We start from the raw sequence: 27,782 nt of genomic DNA on the forward strand, positions 1-27,782 counted from the left end.
CATGTGCAAGGGACTCCTCTTGGTGAACAGATGGCAGTTAATGGCATGCAGAATGGCACTCGTCTTTCTCTGGATCAAATCCAGAGAATTGTCTTTCATTGGCTACAGAGTTAAGACGCTGCATTAGAAAAATGGTTTAGAATGAAATCTATGTCGCTCTGTAACATTTTTAACCAGCAGTTCTGTGATATTTGATATTGTATTCTGATTAAACCAGTAATACAGCTGCCATAGCCAACAGGAATCAAGGAGATTATAGGAGCCATAGTCACAGTTTCTGCACATAGTAATTTCTGATCCTACTTCGCCTGTTGGATTATAATCATACATGGAGGTTTTAGTGCAGGAGTGAATCTGAAGTTGAGAAATATTACCATGGTTAAGAAACCCCGAGAAAAACCCAAGTCACATTATTAGAAATATTAAACATCAATCTAAGAGATTTGGGGGTTTCTATCGCTATACTAATCTAAAGTCTGAAGATAGCGTAATTTATCTTCATGCTGTATAACAGTCCACTGAACATAAATTTAAAATTACATGCACAGTTCCATGCACACCTTATTCTAAGAAAAGGATATTAAACCCTTCAGACTGATGGACAAGAAGAGCTCTGCAGAGGCCTTTACCCAGCTCTGACAGAGAATGATTACAGAACTAGAAAAAAGTTGCCTCAGAGTATAATCAGAAGTATATTACAGAGGAATTACGATATCCAATAGGAAAATGTCAGAATGATTCTGTCTTCAGAAAAAAATATTATCAGGCTGTACCTGGGAGTAAGCCATACTGAACGTAATGGGACTTCTGAGTAGATTTGAACACTATGTCAAAGATGCATAAAATACTGAGAATTAAAATAATACCGTATAACCAAACAGTAGTAGTAGTATATTACTTTCACAGACTGATAAAATTCAGCACAGAATAAAGCCTATGCTACAACAGTTAAAATACTGCAGCAGATAAAACAAGTACAAATTGTTCTATGTTCTTTTCCTCTCTAGAAGCCAGCAAAAAGAATAAATCTTCTGATCTGCACTGATATTAAGAAAACGAACACCTGGCAATCCCCTCAGTGACATAGGAGGAACATCCCTTAAGTACATCACTAGTAAGTTTGCAGATGTTCCAGGAAAATCCATTAGTAGAGGGAGAATTAACCTCCCTCTAAACTTACTATAGTGCAGAAGGACATGTTGAATAGATTTTATTGCTTCTGCTCCAGACACAGCCGTTTATTAACCAGGATCTTATTAAATCAGTCATTTAACAATGCTGAAGGCAGCACATTAAAGCGAGCAAGAGAAAATGCCCTCTTATACTTTGAAATGGTTAATGTCTATAGATACCACAACTGTGGTGATTCCACAGTTTATAGGGATATTAAATAGTAATGGAGAACAAGATTTATTGGCTTTACTTCTTAGATAGCAGAAATCCAAATTTACTAACCTCTGGACCACAATAAGCTGGGTCTTCTTTAACCCACAATCGTTCAAAACCTCGAGAAAAAAGCCTAGACTAGAAAATCCTCCCCATCTCTCTCAACCAATGACTAACTAAAGAGTCTGAGATCAACAGGGGGGAGAGAACTACCATGAGATGCTAAGAAATGTAAATATAGCTACCATTGGATAAATAGCCGCCTTTCCCACACAAGGTGGTAACTCCAGTAACTTCCTAAGGAAAACAGACTGAACCCTTTCTATTTGGGAATTAAACCTTAAGATACAAATGAGGATGCCGTAAGGAAGCTTCTAAGAGAAAATCAAACTGTTAAGAGTGAGGAGGTGATAACTCAGGAATCTAGGTTTCCTGAGGAACCACTGAGGAGCTTCCCAATTCAGGAGACTTCTGTGGGGCACCAATATTTGCAAAATGTGAAACTACCAAAAATGATGGCTAAAACGGTGTCAGTTGGCTTCATTAAAACACACTAGTATTGTGTGTCTTTATGGAACACAGATAACGTCTAAATTAGCTGAGGGACTACCTATGTGTGTGTTTTTTTAACTCATACAGATTCAAGAGAGTATGTACAGAATCCCAAGCGCAAATTAGCCCTGAATCATTTCCCTAAAGGAAGCAGCACAGCATGCCTTAATGTTTCTTTAGGAGCTATTACAGGCAAACGTGTCAGTGACTCACAAATTATGGGTCAAGCAAAGTTTTCTGAACCATTTGTTTTAGTGCATGCTGTGCAACATGCTTGGGCCTCTAAGCCCTTTTCATTTTATTTTTTTATTAAGTATCCTTAAAGAACCTTCACAAGTTAAAAAAAAAAAGACATCTGAAGAGTCAGCGTGCCAGAGCATCTTTGTGTCAGGAAAGCACAATTTCTGTAAGCCACAGTGAATAAACTGGAAACATGGAAAGTACTCGGTTGCGCTAGTAAATGTAAACTGAATAAAGCGACAAAATAAAATTAAAGTCTTGACATTTTTAGCATAAAAAGGAAATAGAGCAGGAATACATGTCCCACTAAAATGAATTAAACTATGTCTGCTTCAGTGTCACTGGGGTTCTAGCAACACAATCGATTTAGCTGAAAATAAGTGAATTCCAGCTGAGGGTGGAATTACAGGTGTTTATTCACTGCATGCAGAATTTTGTTTGGTTGCTTTTCAGTCAGCTGTAAACACTTGCTTATTGTTCTGGTTTTTAGACTTCTATAGTGTTTGATAACTGCATCAAGTTGTATTTATATGTATGTATGTATGTATGTATGTATGTATGTATGTATGTGGATGTGGGTGGCGCTGTGGTCTAAACCACTGAGCCTCTTGGGCTTGCCGATCAGAAGGTCGGCAGTTCGAATCCCCGCGACGGGGTGAGCTCCCGTTGCTCGATCCCAGCTTCTGCCAACCTAGCAGTTCGAAAGCACGCCAGTGCAAGTAGATAAATAGGTACCACTCCAGCGGGAAGGTAAATGGTGTTTCTGTGCGCTGCTCTGGTTTCAGTGTTCCGTTGTGCCAGAAGCGGCTTAGTCATGCTGGCCACATGACCCGGAAAAACTGTCTGCGGACAAACGCCAGCTCCCTCGGCCTGTAAAGCGAGATGAGCGCCGCAACCCCAGAGTCATCTGCGACTGGACTTAACTGAATTAACTATTATGTATGTAATATCTGCATACACAAGTATAGCTATGTAAGCATCAGTTCCGCTTTCTTGGGGATTTCTGTTTACCTCTTCATAGATTTTGGTCCCATAGGTTTGTGGATTCTAATTTTCAATTGCTTAAAAGAAAAAAAAAAGGAATTTTCTAAACTTCAAATTTATTGCAAGAGGCAAATCAGAAGTTGAGGTAAGCTGAAAGCGAGTTGGCAATTCCCGGCAAGATCAGGAGCTCTAGCCTCAACCAATTTTTCTTCTTGAGAGAAGTAATTGCGTATGGATGGTCTTCCTAATTTCAATCAGGTTAACAGTATTAGAAACAGTCAATCTGCCATACAGAGAAATAATTTCAACATCAATTATGGAAGCAACTATTCATTCAGTTAGAAAATAGATCTAGAAACTTATGTTAGACTGTAGCAAATAGAAGAGCTGTACTGCAATACCATACCATATGTTCTTATTTTTGAGGCTATTTGGACAAGTTTTGTTCAGAATAAATTTAATTATCCATGTGGATTATACACTATTAAAAATCCATGTGGATTTTTGCCTTCATGAGGAAACAAGCATAAGCCTGAGATCTATCTTTTAAAGTTTTTCTCCCTTATTTGGCATTTGAAAGCAAACCGATCAATGCATAGTGGAGCTATGTGCTAGAAAATATCCAGAGGTTAATTTAATTATTCCTGAAATCTTAAAGATCTTTTCATCTGGGGTGCTTAGCCTTAACGCTGTTTCAAGTAATGTAATGCTAAATGAAATATTCCCTAAATCACAGCTGGCTAACTCTTTTTTTTGGCTTTAGGGCGTATATCAGCAGTTGTTGTTGCCAAAACTGGGTGTGACTACACCACACACATTCGTGCACTCTAACAGGCATGCAAACACACACACACACACACACACACACACACACACACACACACGTACACAACTCTATTATTCTATTTTCTGTTGCCCCCTCTGTCCTAAATGGACAGAAATGATAGTAGCACCAATATTAAACAATGACACTGGATCAGAACGATTCCCCCAGTTATTCTTGTCCTTATTCACTGCACAGTTTGGTTCTTGGCTGAGTGCATTAGCACGACCATTAATTGTTTGCCACTGTAAGTCATTTTCAGTACCTGATCTTGAGATTTCTTTTTCTTCTTCTTCTTGCCCCAGCATCCCGAACTTTCTGCGTCTTTTCCATTGGCATCGCCACAAAGCAAGCCATCTAGTTCATCGGTCCCCATTTGCTGTCCCTGAGATGTTTCTGCAGCGAGTCTGTATGAGAGGTTCCTTAAAATGCACACACAGTTTTCAACGGTCTAAAAAGGAAGATAAAAATGAATGGAAAATTATTTTAGGATTCTCACATTCAACAGAAAGGGTTTCAGTCTTGAACATTCTTTTTGGTATAAAATTGTCCCCACTGGGTACTCCCCAGACTAGCAAACTACCCTTTGTAAAACTATGAAAAACCTGAAAGGCAAGTTCTTAAAATGGCCAACTTCAATATCTGCAATGGGGTTGGGGCAGCTGAACATCAGAGGTCAGGTGCTAGCCTGCTTTTGACAGTTTTCATGTTCGTACATAGGTGCTTCCAAACTGAAAACCACCTTAGTTAAGCATGTAAGAATTTGCAAAGCCTTTTTTTGATTGAGGGAATGGAGTTTGAGTCAATAGTTAACAGTATCAAACAAATTTCAGAGAAAATCCACTGTGAAAGGGGTAGAATTAAAGTTAAAATGTGATAAATCGGATCTATGTATGTAAACTGGATTTTTCCCCATTTACAAAACAGGGGAAAGGCTATTTATGTTATAGTCTTATGTGTATATCTTGTATGAACCCCACATGGATTGATAATGGGGGATGGGACCAAGAAATAAAGTGTATTTTAGAGAGCCATCCATTCTTTAAGCTGCTTATTTGAACTGTCTAAGCTACCAGACTTAGTGAAATTATTACATATGTCAATTTGGTCCATCTCAGAGTGATGGAAATATCATATAGTGCAATGAAGAATCTCAGCTTTTGCTCTTTTGCATGGAAATAATGCTGAAATTTAGGACACCAAAGTGTTGGGTTTTTGTTTTTGCTTTTAAATAGAGTTGCTTTCATTTGATAACAAATTCTCTTTGAATTTGAAATGGTTCAGCCTTCTTAACATTTTGGCATTAGAATTGTAGCTAGCGGGTGGAGAGTTGTAACAGTGAATGGGCCTGCTGCTCGTGTGGTTTCAACCCTTGCTTCCTTCACTGTAAGTGAAATAAAATAATTCTTCATGAGACCCATGGTTCCCTGAATAGGGGATCTCTCTGACCATCTATCATGAAACCCAACGGAGACCCTTCCCCCCTTCTGTCCTGTATCCTATCCCTCCTCTCCAGCACATTATCAATCTACAGTGGTACTTCGGGATGCAAACAGGATCCGTTCCAGAGCCTTGTTCACATCCCAAACAGAACGTAAGACGCGACAGCGCGTCTGCGTGTGCGCGGGTCGCATTTCGCTGCTTCCGCGCATGCACGTGACATCATTTTGACCGTCTGCACATGCGCAAGCGGCAAAACCCAGAAGTAACGTGCTCCGTTACTTCCAGGTCGCCACGGAGTGCAACCCAAAAGTGCTCAACGTATTTATCCCGAGGTTATGACTGTATCTTGTTCCTCTGGTTCTTTCCTTACTACAGTGGTACCTCGGGTTACATACGCTTCAGGTTACATACGCTTCAGGTTACACATTCCACTAAGCCAGAAATAGTGCTTCAGGTTAAGAACTTTGCTTCAGGATAAGAACAGAAATCGGGCTCCGGCGGCATGGTGGCAGCAGGAGGCCCCATTAGCTAAAGTGGTGCTTCAGGTTAAGAACAGTTTCAGGTTAAGAACGGACCTCCGGAACGAATTAAGTACGTAACCCGAGGTACCACTGTATATACAACCTGAGCCTATATCAAACTCAGCCTTTGTCCTTCTAACTATCTAAAACATGGGGGAGAGGCCTCATCCATTTGCCATCTGGCACGGACCTCCGGAACGAATTAAGTACTTAACCTGAGGTACCACTGTACATTCAAACCTGCCATCGCCTTACCAATTTTGAAAAAAATAAATAGAGCTCTTGATGGCTTCTTGCTTCCACTTGCCTTGACTTTCTCTCATCTAACTCTCTTCTTTTGGACCTCTCTAATCTGACTTTCCATACCACCTCTATGCTGATGATACTTAAGATCATCGTGGTTTATGACGCCATGGGAGACCACAGTAGATACATACTCCTCCTCCATCACTCCACACTTCCTGCTGCACTCGGTTTTATGTGTGGAGATCTTGGCTGCAACCAGGAAATTCTGGTTTAATGTTGGCTAATAAGCTAGAGCTGTGTGCTGAAGCTGGTGCTTGATGGAAGGGAGGGAGGACTGAGGGAGGCATGGTCTGTAGGGCTCATACAGGGCTTCATAAGTCATGAAGCTGTTTGAGAAAGGTCCACATGTGTCCAGTGTGTGTACAATGGTTCTTAGATGTCTGCGATAATATTAGCTTTAGAGGAGGAAGTAGATGGCACTATCAATGCACATGCTGCTTCGCAGGAATAATAAGTTAGTTCGCAACAGTAGTACCGCGTTTCAGTATGTCAGCTGCAGCCCCATTTTCTGAGCTGTTACAGAAACAAAACTTAAACAGTATTTTGAAGCATTATCAGGCCCTTATATTACCGTATTGGCCTGAATATAAGCCTCACTTGGGCGGCTTAAATTCACGACCTTACAAAAACTGGCTTTTACGATATCTCTGCTGAAACAGACACACGGTAAAACAGAATGGGTGTGAGTGCCTGCAGAATTTTAAGGGAGTGGCTTATATTCGGGTATTTTCTCTCCTCCCCATGTATGCCTTATATCCGGGTGCGGCATATACCGTATTTTTCGCTCTATAAGACGCACCAGACCACAAGATGAACCTAGCTTTTGGAGGAGGAAAACAACAAGAAAATATTCTGAATCTCAGAAGCCAGAACAGCAAGAGGGATCGCTGCACAGCCTGCATTCGCTCCATAAGACACACACACATTTCCCCTTACTTTTTAGGAGCGAAAAAGTGAGTCTTATAGAGCAAAAATTACGGTATTTCAGGCAATACGATACTTACTTATTTTATCTTCTTTAAACAATTTATATGCCGCTTAACTGCAAAGCAGTGTACAGAAAACTATGGATTTCATTGATCCAAAGAGGTTCTGAAGACTCCCATCTCCCTTATTCTTCTAAATGCTATGAATTAATGTGCCAGGCATTATGTTCTCTCCTGTGTGCAGCTGGAACTGGGACTCTAGTTTACCTCATTTACAGTTTTATACAATAGAACGCTCTTTTTCATTTACCCAAAAAAAGGAATCTTCTTAAGAACAGAAGACTCCGCTAAGGTTTAGAATTCTTTCCTTCTCCTGGGTGCCTGGTAAGGAAATAGCGTGGATTTCATTGATCCGAACGAGTTCAGAAGATCCAGTTCTGAAGCATTTCAACGCCTCATCTTCTGTTTGCCAAGGTGATTCAAGAAGCTTTGATATGCAGCTACCGATTCAGCTTTTATGCAGCTCATTGGGACAGCAGGAAGAAGGAGTTTTGTTGGGGGGAGAGGGCAGGCAGAAACGGCTTTGCATGAATTGCGTTCCTGACTACAAGGATAACCTGGCAGATTAGAGTTGTTTTAGGTAAAGGTAAAGGGACCACTGACCATTAGGTCCAGTCGTGACCGACTCTGGGGTTGCGGCGCTCATCTCGCTTTATTGGCCGAGGGAGCCGGCGTTTGTCCGCAGACAGCTTCCGGGTCATGTGGCCAGCATGACTAAGCCGCTTCTGGCGAACCAGAGCAGCGCACGGAAACGCCGTTTACCTTCCCGCAGGAGTGGTACCTATTTATCTACTTGCACTTTGATGTGCTTTCAAACTGCAAGGTGGTCAGGAGCTGGGACTGAGCAACGGGAGCTCACCCCATTGTGGGGATTCAAACTGCTGACCTTCTGATCGGCAAGTCCTAGGCTCTGTGGTTTAACCCACAATAGCACCCAGTCCCCGATCACTCTAGTAATTTGGGTCAAATGGCCTGCCATTTTACAGAAAAAGGAATATGCAGCATTTTGTTTCAGCTAAGTTACTCCTCCGCCTTCCAACCCACATGGGGATTTTTTTTAAATTATGGGAACAACCATAAATATTGACTGTATCCAAAACAGTATCATATCGAAGGCTAAGAAAATATAAACAAGGAAAACCAAACAAAGGCAACATTGACACCTGTACCCAGTGATAAGAAGAATTAACGTCCATCAAACAGTTTTAACACACATCAACAAAAGTAATGGCCATCTCTATAATTCAAGCTCTGTTGTCATTCATTAATGAAACTATACATTTAAGTTGTAAAAATCATCAAACAAAATCTCCACAAAAGCACACAACTCACCCCCCTATCCCGATATATTAGCTCTTGCAGAGACTGCGGCAGGCAGACAAGGTAACTTACCTTCATTGAGACAATTCAAGGTCCAGCACATCGAGTATATCTTCTTATGCTGCTTATTTATTTATTAGATTTATATTCTGCCTTTCCTCGAAAGATGTCAGGGCGGTTCACCTCTGTTTCCCAGAGGTTCTCCTTTTATACCCACACTGTGCATGAAGACCCTTTTGGCTTTGCAAGGCCCAAAGTCTGAGCCTCTGGGCTTAACTGCTAAGTACCTGTTGCCACTACAACAAACTATGGCATGAATTTGAGAGAATGACAGACATATATCTCACATAAGCATACAGTAAGTGCAGGCTTTCCTTAAAGGCAAAGGATCCTGAAATTAAATTCTTACAACCTGAAGGATACATGATGTGCCTCTGTTAATGTGAGTTTCCCCCCTTCAGAGTACTGTTTCTATAAAAACAAAGATGGCAAACCTTGCTATCAATTTCACTGCTCCCTAGAGCAGACTGAATCACGTACAGCAATGCATCCGTAAGTCCATCGCACTCTCTCATTCTTCTGCGGGCTTCTTCTCCAGCAGAGCTGACATTCCTAGGATAAAGCAACAGTGGTCACCATCTTCTCATTCCACTACTCGTTCCTGGCAATGGACATGCTACAGTTTATTTGTTGTTGGTTTTTTTAAAAAAGATCATTGGCTGTGATAGGTTTATATATGTGAATGAATCTCCTCTATGCTCTTTTCAAAAGAAAAACACACACGTTATGGTCTTTTATCATGATCTCCGAGAACTTTTAAAATTGGGTTAACACACAAGATGGAGCTTTGGGAAGGGAACACAAGTCTAGTTTAAAATAAAAATGCTTTTACAATTCTTATGTCAAAGCCATGCCTCCATCAACCCCACCCCTCGTGAAAAGCACAATGTGTGACACCTACAAATGTTCAAGAATGGTAGCATTTTCCCTGCATCTCTTCTCATTTCTAGCTTTGGAACAGTTATTCCCCTGAAAGTGGTTATGCTCTAAAAACTCCTGGGCGCCATCTAATTGCCTTGAAATGTATCAGTGTTGCGATACAGCACCAGCCCTGCTTTTATGTTCAAATACCATCAATAAAACTTAGCCTGGTAGGTACCACTTTAAAATCTGAGTGCCAGAATCAAGGAGAAATATGGCACATTCAAGTTAGCACTAAACGACAACAGAGAATATAAGTCTAGGATTCCATTTTTGTGGCTGTTTGTCTCCACAGACCCCCGTTATGCAGGCCAACGTTCTCCCTCCAGCTAAATGACCCAAAGTCCTTGATGGAGGCCCTCCATTGCCCTGAGGTGAGCAAGAGGCTGGGCCCTGGATTCCCTCCCCCTTACCTCCATGGTTTTCATCCCAACCAATGCTCCAGTAGTCAGCAAGTCCTACTCTATGATTCTTCGTTAGCAACACGGCAACAACTGAGATGGCAGATGAATATTGTTCCCAGAGTTGACTTACCTGCCAGCACTAAGAGCAGTTCAGCTGGAACTGGAATGTACTCCAGAATCTTCGGGGCACATTCTAAGATACACACTCGTTTGTTGTAGTGAACTGGCTAAGACACATTGGCTCTGCCCTTCATTTGTTTGAGAACATGGCCCTGGGATTCATGATCCCACAGCCTGGAAGGACCATGAAGCACAGCTATTATGAATGAAGCAGGGTTTGCAGCAAAGAGGCAAGAAAGAGCAAAGCATTTTACTATACCTTTATGAATGAAAACATTTATGCAATGTGACCTTCGATATTTTGTAGAGAATTAAAACCAGGGCTCTCTCTTTTCTGACACCAGCCCATAATACCATGTCCTCCAGTTTTTAGAGCAACTTTCAGCGTAACTAACCCAAGCTACAAGGCTCACATGCAACTGGGTCATTCCATATCAAGTGATCCAACTTTTTTTACCTCATGTCATCCAAATTTCTTAATATTCTGTACATTTGTTGAATGATCAAAACTAAGTTTGAATCTATTTTTTAAAAAATCTTGTCCTGTTTGTGAGTTATGAGGGTTTGAAATTTCATAAATAAATAAATAACAATTTTGGCCTTGCTGGACTACACAAAAGCTTTAAAAGCTCAGCCCAGAATTGAGATATGTCAAAAATAAAAACACCAATCTCTTCAGGACTTCATGGGCTTTAATATTATATGTCACATGATGGACCTACTTTAAATTTTAAATTTAAAGTTACAAAATTTTAAAAAGTGATTAAAAATTAATGATTACAATTTTCCAAAATTGTATTGATTGTGTAATATTTCTAAAAGCTACCTGCAAAATTTCATCTAGGGATCTCAATGGGATCACATATATTTTGTACATACAGTTTTGTTTTGCAGCTGCACAATTTATATTCATTTTGTATTGTAATGCCCATTAGCTGCAAACAATAAAATCAATCAAGTCATTCAACAAGTGTGAAAAATATTAAGAAAATTGGATGACATGAGGTAGAAAAGTTTGACCACTTGATATGGAATGACCCAACTTGGTTTTAAATAAATTGCTTTCTTGATAAATCTCCTGCCCAGTGCTTTCTTCAGTGTGAACTTACATCAAAGTAGAAAAATGGTGTTGGATTTTAGAACCAGGAAATATATACAGTGGTGCCTCGCAAGACGAAAAGAATCCGTTCTGTGATTCTCTTCGTCTAGCGGTTATTTCGTCTTGCGAAGCAAGCCCATTGACGGATTAGCGAATTAGCGCTATTAGCGGCTTATCTGCTGATCGGATCAGCTGATAAGCGGCTTAGCGCTTTTAGCAGCTTTTAGCGGCTTATCTGCTGATCAGATCAGCTGATAAGCGGCTTAGCGGCTTAGAAAAAGGGGGGGGGGGAGGGGAAAAAAACCAGCAGGAACTCACAAGACATTGTCGTCTTGCGAAGCAAGCCCATAGGAAATTCGTTTTGCGAAGCATCTCCAAAACGGAAAACTCTTTCGTCTAGCGAGTTTTCCGTCTTGCGAGGCATTCATCTTGCGGGGCACCACTGTACAGAAATGACTAACAATCATGTCTACACCAGGAGTCATGTTTTCTGTGTTGGAATCTTGAGGATCAGCAATAGGAAAACAAAAGAGTGCAACAAAAATGCATTTTAAGGAAAATGGGCTGACCAGGAAAATATTTTCATGTGCCACCTGAGCTGGAGTAATGGGTTATCAAGCAAATAACAGTGCATTTCAGTTTCTGGAACAAAATATCCCATCGTTCTGTCACTTCAGGTAATTGTTACAACAGGTTCCCTATCAGTAATTGTTGCATAATTACAGAACAAGGGTGTATGCAAAATAGTTCCATATTTTCAACTGGTTGTAGCCACTTGAGGAGAGGAGAGAAGCCTACGTTCAGAATCATTATACACTGAACTTTCATTTCAAAAGTAAGCATTTTTCCTGTGAGAGAAAGCGTGGAGGCAGGATCCTACCTAACTGGAGAGGGAGAAAAGAAGCAGCAAACCTCACACTTTCATGAGTGCAGATATAATAGTAGTAGTAGTAGTAGCAGTAGCAGCAGCAGTAATAATAATAATTTATTATTTATACCCCGCCCATCTGGCTGGGTTCCCCCAGCCACTCTGGGCAGCTTCCAACAGAATGTTAAAATATGATAGTCTATTAAACATTAAAAGCTTCCCTAAACAGGGCTGCCTTCAGATGTCTTCTAAATGTCTGGTAGTTGTTTATCTCTTTGACATCTGGTGGGAGGGCGTTCCACAGGGCGGGTGCCACTACCAAGAAGGCCCTCTGCCTGGTTCCCTGTAATTTGGCTTCTTGCAGCGAGGGAACTGCCAGAAGGCCCTCGGCACTGGACCTCAGTGTCCGGGCAGAATGATGGGGGTGGAGACACTCCTTCAGGAGACACTGGTTTAAACTGACAAAAGCACAAGGCACTTGTTTTTAAATGTTTTAAGATTAAATATTATTCCATTAATATCCAGCACAAATAAATAGGGCTTTTTAGCTATTTCGCGCTAATTCCCCCTCCCCGTGCTGGGTTCACCCTGGGAGTGTTTTCACACAAACTTTCTTACCATGGGTGTGCTTTGAAACAATAGCATTGCACCAGGAAGCCAGGAAGCACAATCATTTATTCTTTCATTCATTCATACCCAGCCTTCTTGGGGAGAAGTAGCACATTTATCCTGCATTCACACACACACAAACTTGTCTGGGCACGTATCCCAAACATACAGTGTAACTCTTCAGCAACCAATATTTGTGTAAGTAAGAGGAGGGCTTTACATGTTCTAGAAGACCAGGGCATGTAAAGTATGGGGAAGCTGAGCTAAAATATAAAGAAAGATGAAAATGGGACAGGGGCGTGCACAGTATTATCTTCCGTTTTAAGAAGAAGAAAAAGCAATGAAAAATAAAACAGAACACATTTGATTTTGATCAAAAAGAGAAGCATATGCTTAATTCTCCCCTATTTAAATAAATTAGGCTGATGAGTACTTAATTTTGTTTGGATTTTCCAATAACATAGTTTGTGTTAAAAAAAGAGAGAGTTGCAATTGGTTTCAATTGTTTTGAAGGGGGGAAAGATTGTGACAGCTTCAACTAGTTTTCTTAAAAGAGTCATTACTGTATTATTTTTAGAACACAAACTTTAACTAGATATCGATAAATTATGTCTTTGCTTTGTAAAACTGTTAATACTCAAATACATTTTCATCCACCCCATCTCTTTTTCTCGTCATTTGAGTGCTCTATCAAGAAGAAGAAGAAAGTTAATCAGATGTAATCTAAGTAAATCTCTGAAACTGTGTTAATATTTATTACATTTTCTGCTGATTATTTCCAATCAGGTACAATTCAACCATTCTGATTAGCTTTCTCTGCAATAACAGCTTGATTGTCTTTGCATGTGTTATTCATGCTGAAATTCAGTTCTGTAAGTTAATACTGAAATTTCGGTATTATAAGTAGCAATTATATTTACATAAGAGTGTAGTACATTGGCTTAGATATATTGACCTTTCATGAAGGTGGAGACAGGGAGCATTCATAGGCTGCACACATTCTGATTCTTCACACCAACAAGAGTGGGTGGGAAGAAAGAGGGATGGAGGAAATTGACAGAAGGCTTTGCTGAATGGCAAGTCATGCCACCTTTAATGGCAGTTTTCAAAATGGAGGCAGCCGCCAGGCAGAATTATTTCACATGGCTGCTATGTTTATTAATCAGCAATCGGCCCCAGCACCGCAAGGCTAAAACTGGAACTTTCTTAATTCTTCAAGTCAAGAGAAGGATATAATGTACACCACAACAATAAGTATATATATCAGTAAAGAAATGTGCAGTTCATCCAACCTACCGTATTTTTTCGCTCCATAAGTCGCACTTTTTCCCTCCTAAAAAGTAAGGGGAAATGTGAGTGCGTCTTATGGAGCAAATGGCACTGCTCAGAGGGAGAGCTGCGCAGCGCCCCTTCAGTGAAGCGCCTCTCTTGCAAAGCGGGAGGAAGAACGGCGCCCCGCTTGCTGTCCTGGCTTCTGCCTTAGCCCCGCGCAGCCTCTTCCGGGCAGGGGGAGCCTTCATCCCGCTGCCCGGGAGAGGCTGCGCGTGGCTATCCCAGAAGCCAGGACAGCAAGAGGCTATCCCAGAAGCCAGATCCCTCTTGCTGTTCTGCCTTCTAGGATTCAGAATATTTTTTTTCTTGTTTTCCTCCTTATGGCCTGGTGGGTCTTATAGAGTGAAAAATACGTGAGAGAAGACTGAAGTTTATGGAAAATGAAACAGAAAGCCAAAACTAGATAGCCAGATGTACTGAAATTAAGACAACAGCTACATTGACTTGAGGGGTATAGAGCTAGGTTGTCAGTATATTCACTTTCCTCATGCCCATCACCCTTCTCCAATCTGCTCCAGAGGGTTGGGGGAACCCCTGTAACAGATGGGGTGAGGTCAAGGGGGGGGAGGATAGAGGAGGGCATTCTGTAGTACTAGCAGAAATCATTTGTGCTGATGGAATTACTTAAGTAAGTGCTATGTTGAATACAGCCCATCATTTAAAGCTCATTTATAAAACATGACATTTCACCCTTTGTTTCAGTTAGAACTCTCAAGGCAGCTTGCAGTTCTAAAAAAATAGTAATAACTTATTCAAAACACATTGATAAGAAATAAATAAAAGAAATACTGGTTTTCTGCTGTGCTGAAATGAAAACTTACACCATGTTTTTCTTACGGAGCAAATATCTGGGACCTTAATAAATCTCTTGATAAGAAGTACCCTACTTTCCCTTTTTGCGATTATTATTAGAACCTTTAAATACTGGTTTAAGGCATCCTGTCTTTGAAAGACCATGCTACCTAACATGTGTCCCTTTGAGCAAATGAAAGCTGGGTCTTAATGAAAAGGCTCGAGTCCATTCCAAAGACTTCTACACCAAATGCAATGTTATGGTTGTTCCTTAAGAGTTTTTCCTAGCTGCACTGTTTTATTGCCCAACCTTTTCGGAGACTTGAAATAAATTTTTAGATCCACTCCTTAAAGGGGAAGCAAACTTGGTCAGATATGCAGACAATTTACGTCTTGTTGGCTTCTCATACTACAGCAACTTCTCTGGTCATGGCAAGATTTACTTTGCCAGCTACAGACCTCGAGCCAATTTTTTTACTCATTCATAATGTGATAAAAAAAGGTTTCATGTTATTGTGAATATTATTTTTGCAATCATTGTTAACTGCTTGCCTTCTGTTGTAACCCAGAATTAAAACACTGAAGTCTTCACTACTGCGTAATAATTTTTTGCACTGCGTCCTGGTGCACTCACTGGACTGCATTGAGCAGCAAATAATTGCAAATGAATTAAAAACGCTATGAAGTAAAATAGAATGTTTTGCACAGATGCAGTCCTTAGAGAGATTCCTGACACAGTTCATACAAATTTCAGGAATCTATTGAGGCTTCTTCCCGCCATTCTTACAAATATTCAGCACGACATATTTGATTTATGTTAAAAGTATGTCATAAGAACTTAACATGGCCTCTAAAATCTTTCCCATCCCAGGCCCTAAATTTTACGGTAAAGGCAGATAATGCTAGCAGACATGTCCTAGCTACACAAAATAACATTGTCTCTAGACTAATGCAAAATGACCAGAGCATCAACTAAAATTAGCTGTTAAAACGAAATAGCCAGCATGCGAGAGAAAAAACTGCTTGCAGCTGCTCTGCTGCTTCCTGGTCTTTTTCATAATCCTGTGGCACACTGAGCTAAGAGAAGGTTTGGCATGGGGTGTTGTCTGAACCTTTGCCCATGGTTAAGCTCCCCCCTTGCTAACAATGATCTGTAGCCAAGGTTTCTTCTCTTCAATATATATATATATATATATATATTTGCTTTCGTAGATTTTCACGGGTACAGGAATGCAGGTTTTGGTGTCTTCGGGTGTCTTCCCGTGTAAGAGTTGGGGTGTCTAGGCGACGTTTCGACGAGGTCTCACTCGTCATCTTCAGGCTGGTGCTTTCGGCTTCTTGTTACTAGAACAGAGCAGGATCTCAGTGTTTGAGTTCCTATAAATACTGTTGAGGGGGTGTGGTGTATAGCCTCCAACGTTCTGGGCAGAGAGGAAGTTCCCAGGTTATTGTGCCTTTTCTTCTTTTGTTCATTAATTACTTGAGGGATATCTTGAGTGATTTCTTGAGTGATATTCTGAGTACCACTTAGGAGGGTCATTAGGTGTGGATTAGTTGCTAAAGCTTTCGTGTCTTGACCTCTTGAGCTTGTGAAGAGTTTTTCTGAGTTTTTCTGAGAAGAGTTTTTCTGAGAAGATGGCTGTACTGCACTTAGTTGTGCTCTGGCTTGGCTTCGTGTATAGGGGCGAGCTGTGGTTTTGTGCCCTGTGCCAGCCAGATCTGTGTAGGGATTGCAGGGGGGTGCAGCATCCGGAGCTGCCACTATGGTTTGGCTACTGGATGGTATCTGTAATTTATCTGTGGAGAGGGTCTGCTACTTACATGCACAATCACACCACCACCCTGCACAAATAAACTCCGTAGCCAAGACTCTCATCTCCAGAACCAAACGCCTGGCTGACGAAGACCACTTGACAACTGAGTTACAGAATCTCTCAAATAAACAGACGAATAAATGCACGTATCGCAGAACACAAGAATGCCGTCAAAAAAGAAGAAAAAACTTCCTCTCTTTACCAACACATGAAAGAAACAGGACACGAAATTAATTTTGCAGATTCCAAATTGCTCTTTAACATGGAACATCACCACAAGAGAATAATCATGGAAGCCATCGAGATAGAGAAACACCCTCACAACATGAACAAGCGTGACGACACGTCCCGCCTGCCAGACATCTGGAAATTAGCCCTCCCCACAAAAACCGACACCAGAACCAGAGGCACACAGAACGCCATCTCCAATCAACCACACCAGACCCAAACCCAGACCCTCTCCACAGATAAATTACAGATACCATCCAGTAGCCAAACCATAGTGGCAGCTCCGGATGCTGCACCCCCCTGCAATCCCTACACAGATCTGGCTGGCACAGGGCACAAAACCACAGCTCGCCCCTATACACGAAGCCAAGCCAGAGCACAACTAAGTGCAGTACAGCCATCTTCTCAGAAAAACTCTTCTCAGAAAAACTCAGAAAAACTCTTCACAAGCTCAAGAGGTCAAGACACGAAAGCTTTAGCAACTAATCCACACCTAATGACCCTCCTAAGTGGTACTCAGAATATCACTCAAGAAATCACTCAAGATATCCCTCAAGTAATTAATGAACAAAAGAAGAAAAGGCACAATAACCTGGGAACTTCCTCTCTGCCCAGAACGTTGGAGGCTATACACCACACCCCCTCAACAGTATTTATAGGAACTCAAACACTGAGATCCTGCTCTGTTCTAGTAACAAGAAGCCGAAAACACCAGCCTGAAGATGACGAGTGAGACCTCGTCGAAACGTCGCCTAGACACCCCAACTCTTACACGGGAAGATACCCGAAAACACCAAAACCTGCATTCCTGTACCCGTGAAAATCTACGAAAGCATATATATATATACACACACACACACACACACACACACACACACACACACACACTGGTACCTCGGGTTAAGTACTTAATTCGTTCCGGAGGTCCGTACTTAACCTGAAAGTGTTCTTAACCTGAAGCACCACTTCAGGTTAGCTAATGGGGCCTCCTGCTGCTGCGCCGCCAGAGCACGATTTCTGTTCTCATCCTGAAGCAAAGTTCATAACCTGAAGCACTATTTCTGGGTTAGCGGAGTCCGTAACCTGAAGCGTATGTAACCTGAAGCGTATGTAACCCGAGGTACCACTGTATACACACACACACACACATTTATGTCATTAGCTTGGTTAATTCACATTAAGTATTTTAGTGTTTGACAACTGAGCTAGTCCTGAAAGTACTAATCTAATCTAATCTACAACGTTTCAGGTCTGTGAAACATTTCTGTCTCTGGAAAGAAATGGGAAAAGTTCAGGGCCGGGCAATATCCCATCAGCTCTTACTATTGAACATACTGCTTGAGGAAACTTTGTAGTCTATGACACCTGGAGGCTACCACATTGCCTAGCCATCCTCTAGAATGTCTAGAACATCTAGGGATGCTTAACATTTGCCTTTTGGTGCAAAAACAATGGAAAGTGATAGAGAGCTAGGAGATTGCTTTCTAAGTAGCAGAAATAGAATACACATATTAATTAGATCAAATTCTGCAAGCTCCATAAACCTCACAAAACAGAGCTTTGGAACTTTCTGCAGGCCAGAGGCTATTAGTTATAGCCAATAGCCAATCAGTTTGCAGTTCCAAAGTTCAACAAAACTTTAAAAGGACACTAATCAAGGTTAGGATCTACATTCTGCAAAGTGCCCTGGAATCCAATTGACTGTGAATTTCTAGGAGGAAGCAGTCCTAAATAGCCTACCGCCCAGATATGGCTATGAGAGGGCTCTGACCAGTTTCTTTGCAACACCAGTGAAAATCAAATATTTTTCTTCATGGCAATGAAAGTAATTACATTTACCATATTCTCTATCACATTTTTTCAAGCAGATAAATACTCTTATCATCTCATTGTGAAGGCAAAGAATCATATACAATTTGGTGTTGAAGAAGTAAGTTTGGCAAGCTCAGTAACATATTTTGAGTCCTGCCAGGGAGTCTGTTGTGCATTGAAGACACCTTCCAAATATAATTTGAGAACTTCTACACCATGAAAGAGTGTTTGTGATGACCAGCTTGTTATCTTGGCAGAACTCTATTAGCCTTTGCCCTGCTTTGTTTTGACCTCCAAGGCCAAACTTGCCAGTAGTTCCTTTTATCTCTTGCCAACAAAGGTCCGTATAGTTAAAGCTATGGTTTTCCCAGTAGTGATGTATGGAAGTGAGAGCTGGACCATAAAGAAGGCTGATCGTGGAAGAATTGATGCTTTTGAATTATGGTGTTGGAGGAGACTCTTGAGAGTCCCATGGACTGCAAGAAGAGTAAACCTATCCATTCTTAAGGAAATCAGCCCTGAGTGCTCACTGGAAGGACAGATCGTGAAGCTGAGGCTCCAATACTCTGGCCACCTCATGAGAAGAGAAGACTCCCTGGAAAAGACCCTGATGTTGGGGAAGATTGAGGGTACAAGAGAAGGGGATGAAAGAGGACGAGATGGTTGGACAGTGTTCTCAAAGCTACCAGCATGAGTCTGACCAAACTGCGGGAGGCAGTGGAAGACAGGAGTGCCTGGCGTGCTCTGGTCCATGGGGTCACGAAGAGTCGGACATGCCTAAACAACTAAACAACAACAACACCATGAAAGCATCCACCATGTTGGATAAGTGAGCCCCTACAAAGCCCGCTGATTACAAAACATCTGACCAGAAATGTATGGACACACAGTCTGTATGTTGTTTTAATATTGTATCTCAATAAGATGGAGTGAGACAATTCAACACACAATACATCAAACCTTTGCTTTACCACTTGAAAACTATCTGATTCAGTTAGGACTTCCAAATGAGTGTAACGTCTTCCACCCAGAACAACAGGAGCGTCACATCTACAGTACCATTTCAGTATACTGTGTTTCAGTAAACTCCAAATCAATGGCTTAACCTTTATGAGAGCATGATGGCTCTATGCAGGGAAGTAGTGGAACAAGCAGTTGCTGCTTTGTGAAAAGAGAGCATTGGCGTATTGTACCGACCAACACTGGGTGATATAGCTGTAGATGCTCAGAATGTAGAATAAGGCATTCTGGTTACTAAACAGTTGTCTCCCCAAAAATGATGCTGCAATAGGATGACAGCATAAATTAAGGACTGCAACAGTTCCAGCTCCTTGTACCTGAAATGTATTATCACCCTGAGAACAGGGAGAACGCAGAAGATTCAGAGATGTTTACAACTAGCAAGGAACCTGGTATTTCTGGTAGCTCACAGCCCAATGTGGCTGATAGATCACTGCCACTTCACCAACTACACCTACATGTCCTCTAAGCCCATAGAACGAGCTTTTTAGTTCAAATAAATTCCTTAATGGCTGGCTTCAGAATAAATACAACTTTTGAAGACATGTACAGGTTTGTGCTACCATATTGTTACGCTGTCTTTCTTTCAAGATCAAATGGCTTTGCAATGCACCACCAAGGATACCACAAATCTGGAAGTTTTTGGTGTGGTTTTAGCTGACCTTCAAAACTAGTGCGGATTTGATAACTTTCTGAACGTTTCTGATATCTGGAAATCAAGCTCATCATGTTATATTTGGGGGCCCATATTGCTCCGTGTATGTGTTTTGATGCTGTTTACAACACTAATACCTCTTACTTGATTCCTGTCTAAACATCGCTACAGACATTCAAGGCTTGAGTTCATTACTTCTGTCTCATTTTCTGGGACCTGTTAAAACTAATGAAAATATTTCAGGAACCATAAAATTCTCCTTGGTTATTCATATGTTGTCTTTTTTGAGAACAAGACAGGTTAAAAGTTCAGTAAAGTGATATAACATGTCACAGAAATTATTGCTTCTGCAGATTTTCAGAAGCACACTTCACTTGACAACTAGAATAAAAGCATGAGAACAAGAGCAGCTGAGGATAACCAAGGCTCAACATATAGCCAAGTAATTAGGTTGATGTCAAGAATGTTTAGTTTCAGATGACTTCTATATTGCCACAATAAATCTATTAGTCTTTAAGGTACCACCAGACTCCTCGTTGTTTTTGCTTCAACAGACTAACATGGTCACCCCTGTGGGAATGAATATACTACACGACAGCATCTTACATTACAGATTTTGTATGTAATACACATCTGTTAGAGAGAATGAATATGGATCATTTGGCAGGAGCAGAAGGGGAGAAAGCCCCACATATTGGCTGTTTTTGTTTTCACCTGAAATCCATGACTGAATTCAAGTGCAAACAACCTCATAAGGACAGAACTACAGTTGCACCTTGTTTTGCAACCAGGATCCATTCCGGAGCCCTGGCCACTAGCCGATAAGGACGCAGGGCCAAGTGCCATGTCTGCGCACGTGCGCAGACTGCTTTGCGCTTCTGCGCATGCGCAATTTAGCACTTCTGTTCATGCACGAGGTAACCCATTCCGTTACCTCCGGGTTTGCTGCGGACATTCGCCAGAATGGAAGCTGGACGAGGCAGACGTTTGCGGATGTATTACTGTACTGTGTTTTAGAGAATGCAGGCACAAATTCTGCAAGCATCCCTGTAGCAACATGGAGAGAAACTAATTTTTTTTTAAGAAAAAAAGAAAAGATAAAAGTTTAGTTTCTCTTACAAAACATTTTCCAATGACCCTAAGTTCAGACCCTGCAGTAAGCTATCAGTGAAGAATCCCAATTCTTTATTCATTGATTTCTAGGCTAGTATTTCCTTTGGTAAGCGCAGAGAAACATAAAATGGTGTCCCATTGAGGCAATGATCACTGTTTGGCTTAGTATGTCGTCTCAACCTCAGCTTGTGGTTTAGCTCTCCCAGACAAACTAAGATCTGTAAAGCATAGGACAAATCTTTGTTACAAATCATGGACTGCCTGCAGAAAGCTAAGCCATGAGCCCAGTTTCATATAATAGAATCATGAACCCAAAGCATGGCTTCATCCAGAATGACAGCAAAGCAATCCAAGGGCAGCAAACAGGCCACAATCTCCTTTCTGTGATACTGTGCATGTTTTCTCAACTGTGCTAAGTCATGCTTTGGCCTAGTATTAAGTAGACACTAGATCAGAGTGGGGCAGGTGTGCAGGTGGGATTAGGGAGAAAAGTAATAGCTGATTTTTAAATTTTCCGTCTGGAAATTTTCCATTTGTCTTGCTAATCCTATCTTCTTTCCTGCTTCTAAGAAAGCATTGAATTTTAGTTGGCATTTATTAACTTCAGAATAAGAGTGCTAAGTGCATAATATATTTTGCTGCTGGCTTAAAGCCTGTTAGTAAGAAATCCAATATTTTCAGCTATGGATGACAATACTAAAATAATCTAAATAACTATAATTGAATTTAAAAGCAGTGAGCAGCAGAGATCCAAGGGCAATAAAAATTAAATAACTGAAAGTTGCCAGAATATAAGTAATTTCATAATTGGGCCTATTTTAAAGCATTTTATATGGATTTGCCCCTTGGGCTGTGTATAAAGTTGGGGCTTTGGATGAGAGGTGCTCTATACAATTTTGGAAAACAAATAAAAAAGAATAAACATGCAATGAAAATGGTAATTTCGTTCACAGCACATCTTAAAATGTAAAGGACTTGTTAAAGTGCATTTGTTTTAGCCACGGTAGTGTTAAAATTCATTTATTTTTACTTCTAACAAAACCAAAACTCTCTCCCTTTCACCTTATTCCCCTCAACAAAATCCAAGCCCACAATATCATTGGAAGATAAAATACAGTATACAGTAGACCTGCAACTTGCATGCATTTAACTTGTGTGCATTCAGCTGGTAACATAAAAAAAAAAAAATTAAAAGAGAGCAGAAAGTGGTCGGGCGTCCGTGGGGATAACTTTAGCAATCCCACTCACCCTTGTACCCAATGTGTTTTAACTATACAGTCGTACCTTGGAAGCCAAACGGAATCCATTCCGGAAGTCCGTTCGACTTCCAAAACGTTCGATAACCAAGGTGCGGCTTCCAATTAGGTGCAGGAGCTTCCTGCAGCCAATCGGAAGTCGTGCTGGACGTTCAGCTTCCAAAACTCATTTGAAAACCGGAGCACTCACTTCTGGTTTTCAATCATTCAGGAGCCGAAATGTTTGGCAACAAAGCCGTTCAAGATCCAAGGTATGACTGTACGTGATTTTGGCTTTAGGTGCTATCCTCTGAACATAACCCAGTGTAAACTGTGGGTATGCTGTACCATAATCTATGTGAAGCTATGAGTTGGACCTCTTTTTCTTTTCAGCCATATGATGCTAAAAGTCAGAGTGACAGCTTCACAGAGGTAACTCGCAAATATTCAGTGTCTTCACTGATCTAAGCTAAGAAGATGGTGGACCTGGCACAATGGAAACCAAGTGCCTGTTCATTCATCTCACTCTTAAAGAAGAATCAAGAAAAGGGTAAATTTGGAGACCAGGCAAGAACACAGTTTAAAGGAAGAATCAAGGAGCAGCAGTATGTGACAAAGGGTGGTGTCTAGCAGTTCTGCTACTGCAAGGACTTCTAGCTGTGCAATGAAACTTCCCTGCCCTCTACTTTTCCTGCAGACCCCCTAAATCTTTTCTGGGCGGTTGGGGGAAGCCCCAGAGCAGTTTTAGGGGTCATGTGGGGAAAGAAGAAGGCAGAGGAATTCTACTGTGCCGTTAAAAGTGCTTGCGCTAATAGAACTATTTTGTTGGTTTATAGTCTTTATAAAAGAATACTGATTTAATGTGCTTCGATTCAGTTAAGATACAGTATACCACTGACCTGAATCCAAAGAACTGCACATGGAATTCTGTGAATGCAACAGAGCTTTGGGGCTCCCTTCCTGCCACAACCCCACACACCCCTCCATAGTATTGCGGGTGGGCTTCAGCCAGAGAGGAACTCAGCAGAAACTAGCATCCCTCGTCCCCCTGAATATCAGCAAGCAGAAGTGATATCTGTTCACAACAAGGGGCACTTGGAATACAAATTAAAATGCAGTAATTGCTAATCCTTATGAAAGGCATAGGGGACGCGGGTGGCGCTGTGGTCTAAACCACAGAGCCTAGGACTTGCCGATCAGAAGGTCGGCGGTTTGAATCCCTGCGACGGGGTGAGCTCCCGTTGCTCAGTCCCTGCTCCTGCCAACCTCGCAGTTTGAAAGCACGTCAAAAGTGCAAGTAGATAAATAGGTACCGCTCCAGCAGGAAGGTAAACGGCATTTCCGTGCGCTGCTCTGGTTCGCCAGAAGCGGCTTAGTCATGCTGGCCACATGTCCCGGAAGCTGTACGCCGGCTCCCTCGGCCAATAAAGCGAGATGAGCACCACAACCCCAGAGTCAGCCACGGCTGGACCTAATGGTCAGGGGTCCCTTTACCTTTATGAAAGGCATAACTTTGGGTCACCTTAAAAAACCAGTAGAATCAAGTAGTACAGCTTTTCCTGGACTGTATTGCTTCAGATTACACTGCATACACATATCTGTACTTGTGTGTGTGAATAAGGGAGTTCGAATTGCACACGCAAATAGTTTTGCCAAACCGGCTGTGGCCATCATTGCCTAACTTAAAGACAGACTGATTTTGAATGAACTATACAGGAAGTTACAACACTATGCAGCTCACTCCATCTTTTCCTGATGGGCAACTTCTGTCGAGCATGCATGGAAATATTCCTGGTGCAGGCTTTTGAAGATGGTAGCCTAAAGCCATAATCCAGGGAGGTTCAGCTAAGGGCTTGAGCTTGCTCGGCAGGGCTTCAACTATTTTGGTCTTTGAGCAGCAGCTTCCCTATGCATCACAAACTGTTGTCGAATTCTCTGCGGATATAATGCAAATGTTTTGGAATCTGAAAAAGGTATTTACCATATAGAATCGGGGGCTTCTGTTCTTTAAACAAACAAACAAAAAACCCAGAGAAGTGAAAAACTTTGGTGCTTGTTATTCCTGTGGCTTCCTGGATTGTGGCCTAAATCTTGAAATGCTTTTGAAATCAATGAGCTTAACAACCCACTGAGAAAAAGTCTCTAAAGTGTTTTATTTAGAAGCCACACACAATAGAGATTTGAAAGGCCAAAAAAGTGCCCACAGCATTGGCATTTGCCAAGAATCAAAGCCTGCAGACACTGGTTTGCTACAAACAGCAATAACTAGAAAACGAATACAGTTTTTTACTGGTTTTGATGAGAACAGAAATATTTTATGTGTCCCGTAACTCTCCTCTACTTCCCCATTACAAATAAAAGTTAAAGTTCCACATATGACTGTAACCAGTATTATAGATTATATTTTGTTGTCTTTGCATAAAATTAGATCTGATAGTTATTTATGTAAGGTCTAGGGACGCGGGTGGCGCTGTGGGTTAAACCACAAAGCCTAGGACTTGCCGATCAGAAGGTCGGCGGTTCGAATCCCCGCAACGGGGTGAGCTCCCGTTGCTCGGTCCCAGCTCCTGCCAACCTAGCAGTTCGAAAGTACGTCAAAGTGCAAGTAGATAAATAGGTACCGCTCTGGCGGAAAGGTAAATGCCATTTCCGTGTGCTGCTCTGGTTCGCCAGAAGCGGCTTGGTCATGCTGGCCACATGACCCGGAAGCTGTACGCTGGCTCCCTCGGCCAATAAAGCGAGATGAGCGCCGCAACCCCAGAGTCAGTCATGACTGGACCTAACGGTCAGGGTCCCTTTACCTTACTATGTAAGGTCTACATTTTTAAAATGCATCAATACAAAAGGTAGCCATTCCCACCAGATCAGGACACATATCCTAGATACCAGGTCTGAAGAAGATATGAACAACTTGAGAGGGAGGGAGGGAGGAATGAATATAGAAATCTGCCTTACACCAAATCAGACCATTGATCTATCTGGCTCAGTACTGGCAGCACTTGATTGGCAGCAGCACTCCAGGGTTTAAGGCAGGGCTCTTTTCCAGCCCTACCTGGGATTGAACTTGCGACCTTCTGCATGCAAGGCAGATGCTCTACCATTGAGCTGTGGCCCTTCCCCAAGGGAACACGTGAACCCCAGTTAAATTGCCAGGAAAATCAATAGCATGCAGGTATGTGGAAATGCTTTTAACTCAATAGCAACATGTTGGATGCAGGATGACAACTAGTTGGGAAGCCATCTTTCAGAAGAGGACCAATACTCAAGGAACTGAAGTTATTGGCCTGGTTTTCATGCCACATTAAGCCATAATTAAAATAAACTAGAGTTTCGTGTCAACACAGGCCTTTTGCTCCTCCCGCCCGACTTCTACACAGTCTGGTTTACTGTGACATGTGAACCCAGGGATTGTGGTTTGTTCCTCTCCAAAAAAACCATGAGCTGTGCACAAGTGTGAACTTGCATGCTTTGTGTTCCCACTAAGCTCCAGTTCATTCTAACCATGGTTCAACGTTATGAGTGAGCCAGGTCATTGTCCATTATCCATTGTGATACTTATCTTTTTGCCATACAAACTTCACATTCATCAATTAGAAAAAAACAAACACTAGCACAAGATATATTTGTAATGCTGAGGAGTAAATCTAAAGTAATCTACTACTCTGCTGCCCTTCGCTCCCAGTCGCCTGCCCACTGGATGAAATTGCACGGATTATCTAGCCGAAATCATGGGGAGGTAGCAATCTAACCGAGGTGTCTCATCCAACCTGTTTGTGAGAACAAGATTAAAGGTTTCACCCTGAATTGAGTAAGTTTGCAATCTCAGTTTTGTTGTTCATCTACCTGATTCCACTTACGAATCGGTACGCATAAAACATATCAACGTGATTACACTAAAATGTCACTCATTCATAATATTTTTACTCAGTGGCGTAGCGTGGGTTGTCAGCACCCGGGGCAAGGCAAGTAATTTGCTCCCCCTAACCCGTGGATTTTAGCACTCGAGTCTCTTCCGCGCCCCCCCCAGATGTTGCGCCCGGTGCGGCCGGCCCCCCCTGCACCCCCCACACTACGCCACTGTTTTTACTGCTTACATACCAGATCTTATACACACCTGTTCTTTTCTTGTGCAAACATTGAAGTTGATTTGCACCCAAATTCAGATACATAACAGGAATTTTAAAGCAAATGACAGTAATTTTAACCCACAGACCTGTGCAGGTGTTTTGTTTTTTTAACCCACTTGGTCAAACACAACCCCACCCATCAGCCACGGATGGTGATCTGTCAGGCACTTTTGCTGCTGCTCCATTCCATGGCAAGCATGTAGGGAATAGGAATAATCGTTGGGTTTTGTACCCACTGTTGTACCCGCAGGTTGTACTCACTGTAGACCCAGAGTAGAAAACCATCAGTACCACATACTACAGCTATTGGTTCAGAGCACCTTTAAATACTTGGTTATGGCACGAACTCTATAATTCTACTATGACATTTCAACGAAAGAGTAAAAATGCTACAGACTTTTGTGGAATGGATGGAAGACTGAAGTGATAATATTGATTCTATGGGTGTAGCCGACTAAGTCGTACTCAGACTATGACTAACTTAAGTCCGTTAAGTAAGGCGGGTCTACTCTGAGTATGACTTACTTGGATACCACCCAATGTCCCTGGGAGGCTAAGGGAAGAAGAGAGAATTCAGCATAAGAACATATCCAATGCTTAAGTTATCAGAACTCACCTTAGGCACCCAGTGGCATTGCGCAGCACCTGTGATGAATGAAGCTGTATTTTGTGGTCATCCTGGAGTGGGGAGTTTTCCCATCCTGAATGAGGAATGATCACTGCATTGGTCAACACTGCAAGGGCATCCTGGATAATTGGCATTTTTAGTGCATCACAAGATGACAGATTCCAGAGAACTCCTAAAAGCAATTATCAATCAAATAAACAATTGTTGGCATTACTTAACAGAAAGAAATGCTACCACACACAAGTAAATCAACACAATCATCCTAAGAACATAAAAGGAACCAGATGTTTCCAGAAAGCCCACAAGCAGGCCCACCCCTGCTGTTTGCTCCCCACCCACCAGGAACAGTGGAGGTTCCATTAATGTACTGTGGCTATAAAAAAA

General features: G+C 41.7%; 1 protein-coding gene across 1 annotated transcript in view; it reads right to left on the bottom strand.

Moving 5' to 3' along the window:
* CTNND2 (catenin delta 2) overlaps positions 1-27,782 on the bottom strand; it is a 552,484-nt gene that overhangs the window by 81,863 nt on the left and 442,839 nt on the right. The window contains exons 13-15 of the mRNA XM_081206065.1: positions 27,387-27,570; positions 9,056-9,173; positions 4,251-4,436 (exon numbers count right to left, since the gene is read on the bottom strand). Of these exons, the coding sequence (XP_081062191.1) occupies positions 4,251-4,436; positions 9,056-9,173; positions 27,387-27,570 (488 nt within the window). The remainder of the gene's footprint in view (positions 1-4,250; positions 4,437-9,055; positions 9,174-27,386; positions 27,571-27,782) is intronic.

The sequence above is a fragment of the Podarcis bocagei genome (assembly GCF_964188305.1).
Source record: "Podarcis bocagei genome assembly, chromosome: 8".
Taxonomy (NCBI): Eukaryota; Metazoa; Chordata; class Lepidosauria; order Squamata; family Lacertidae; genus Podarcis; species Podarcis bocagei.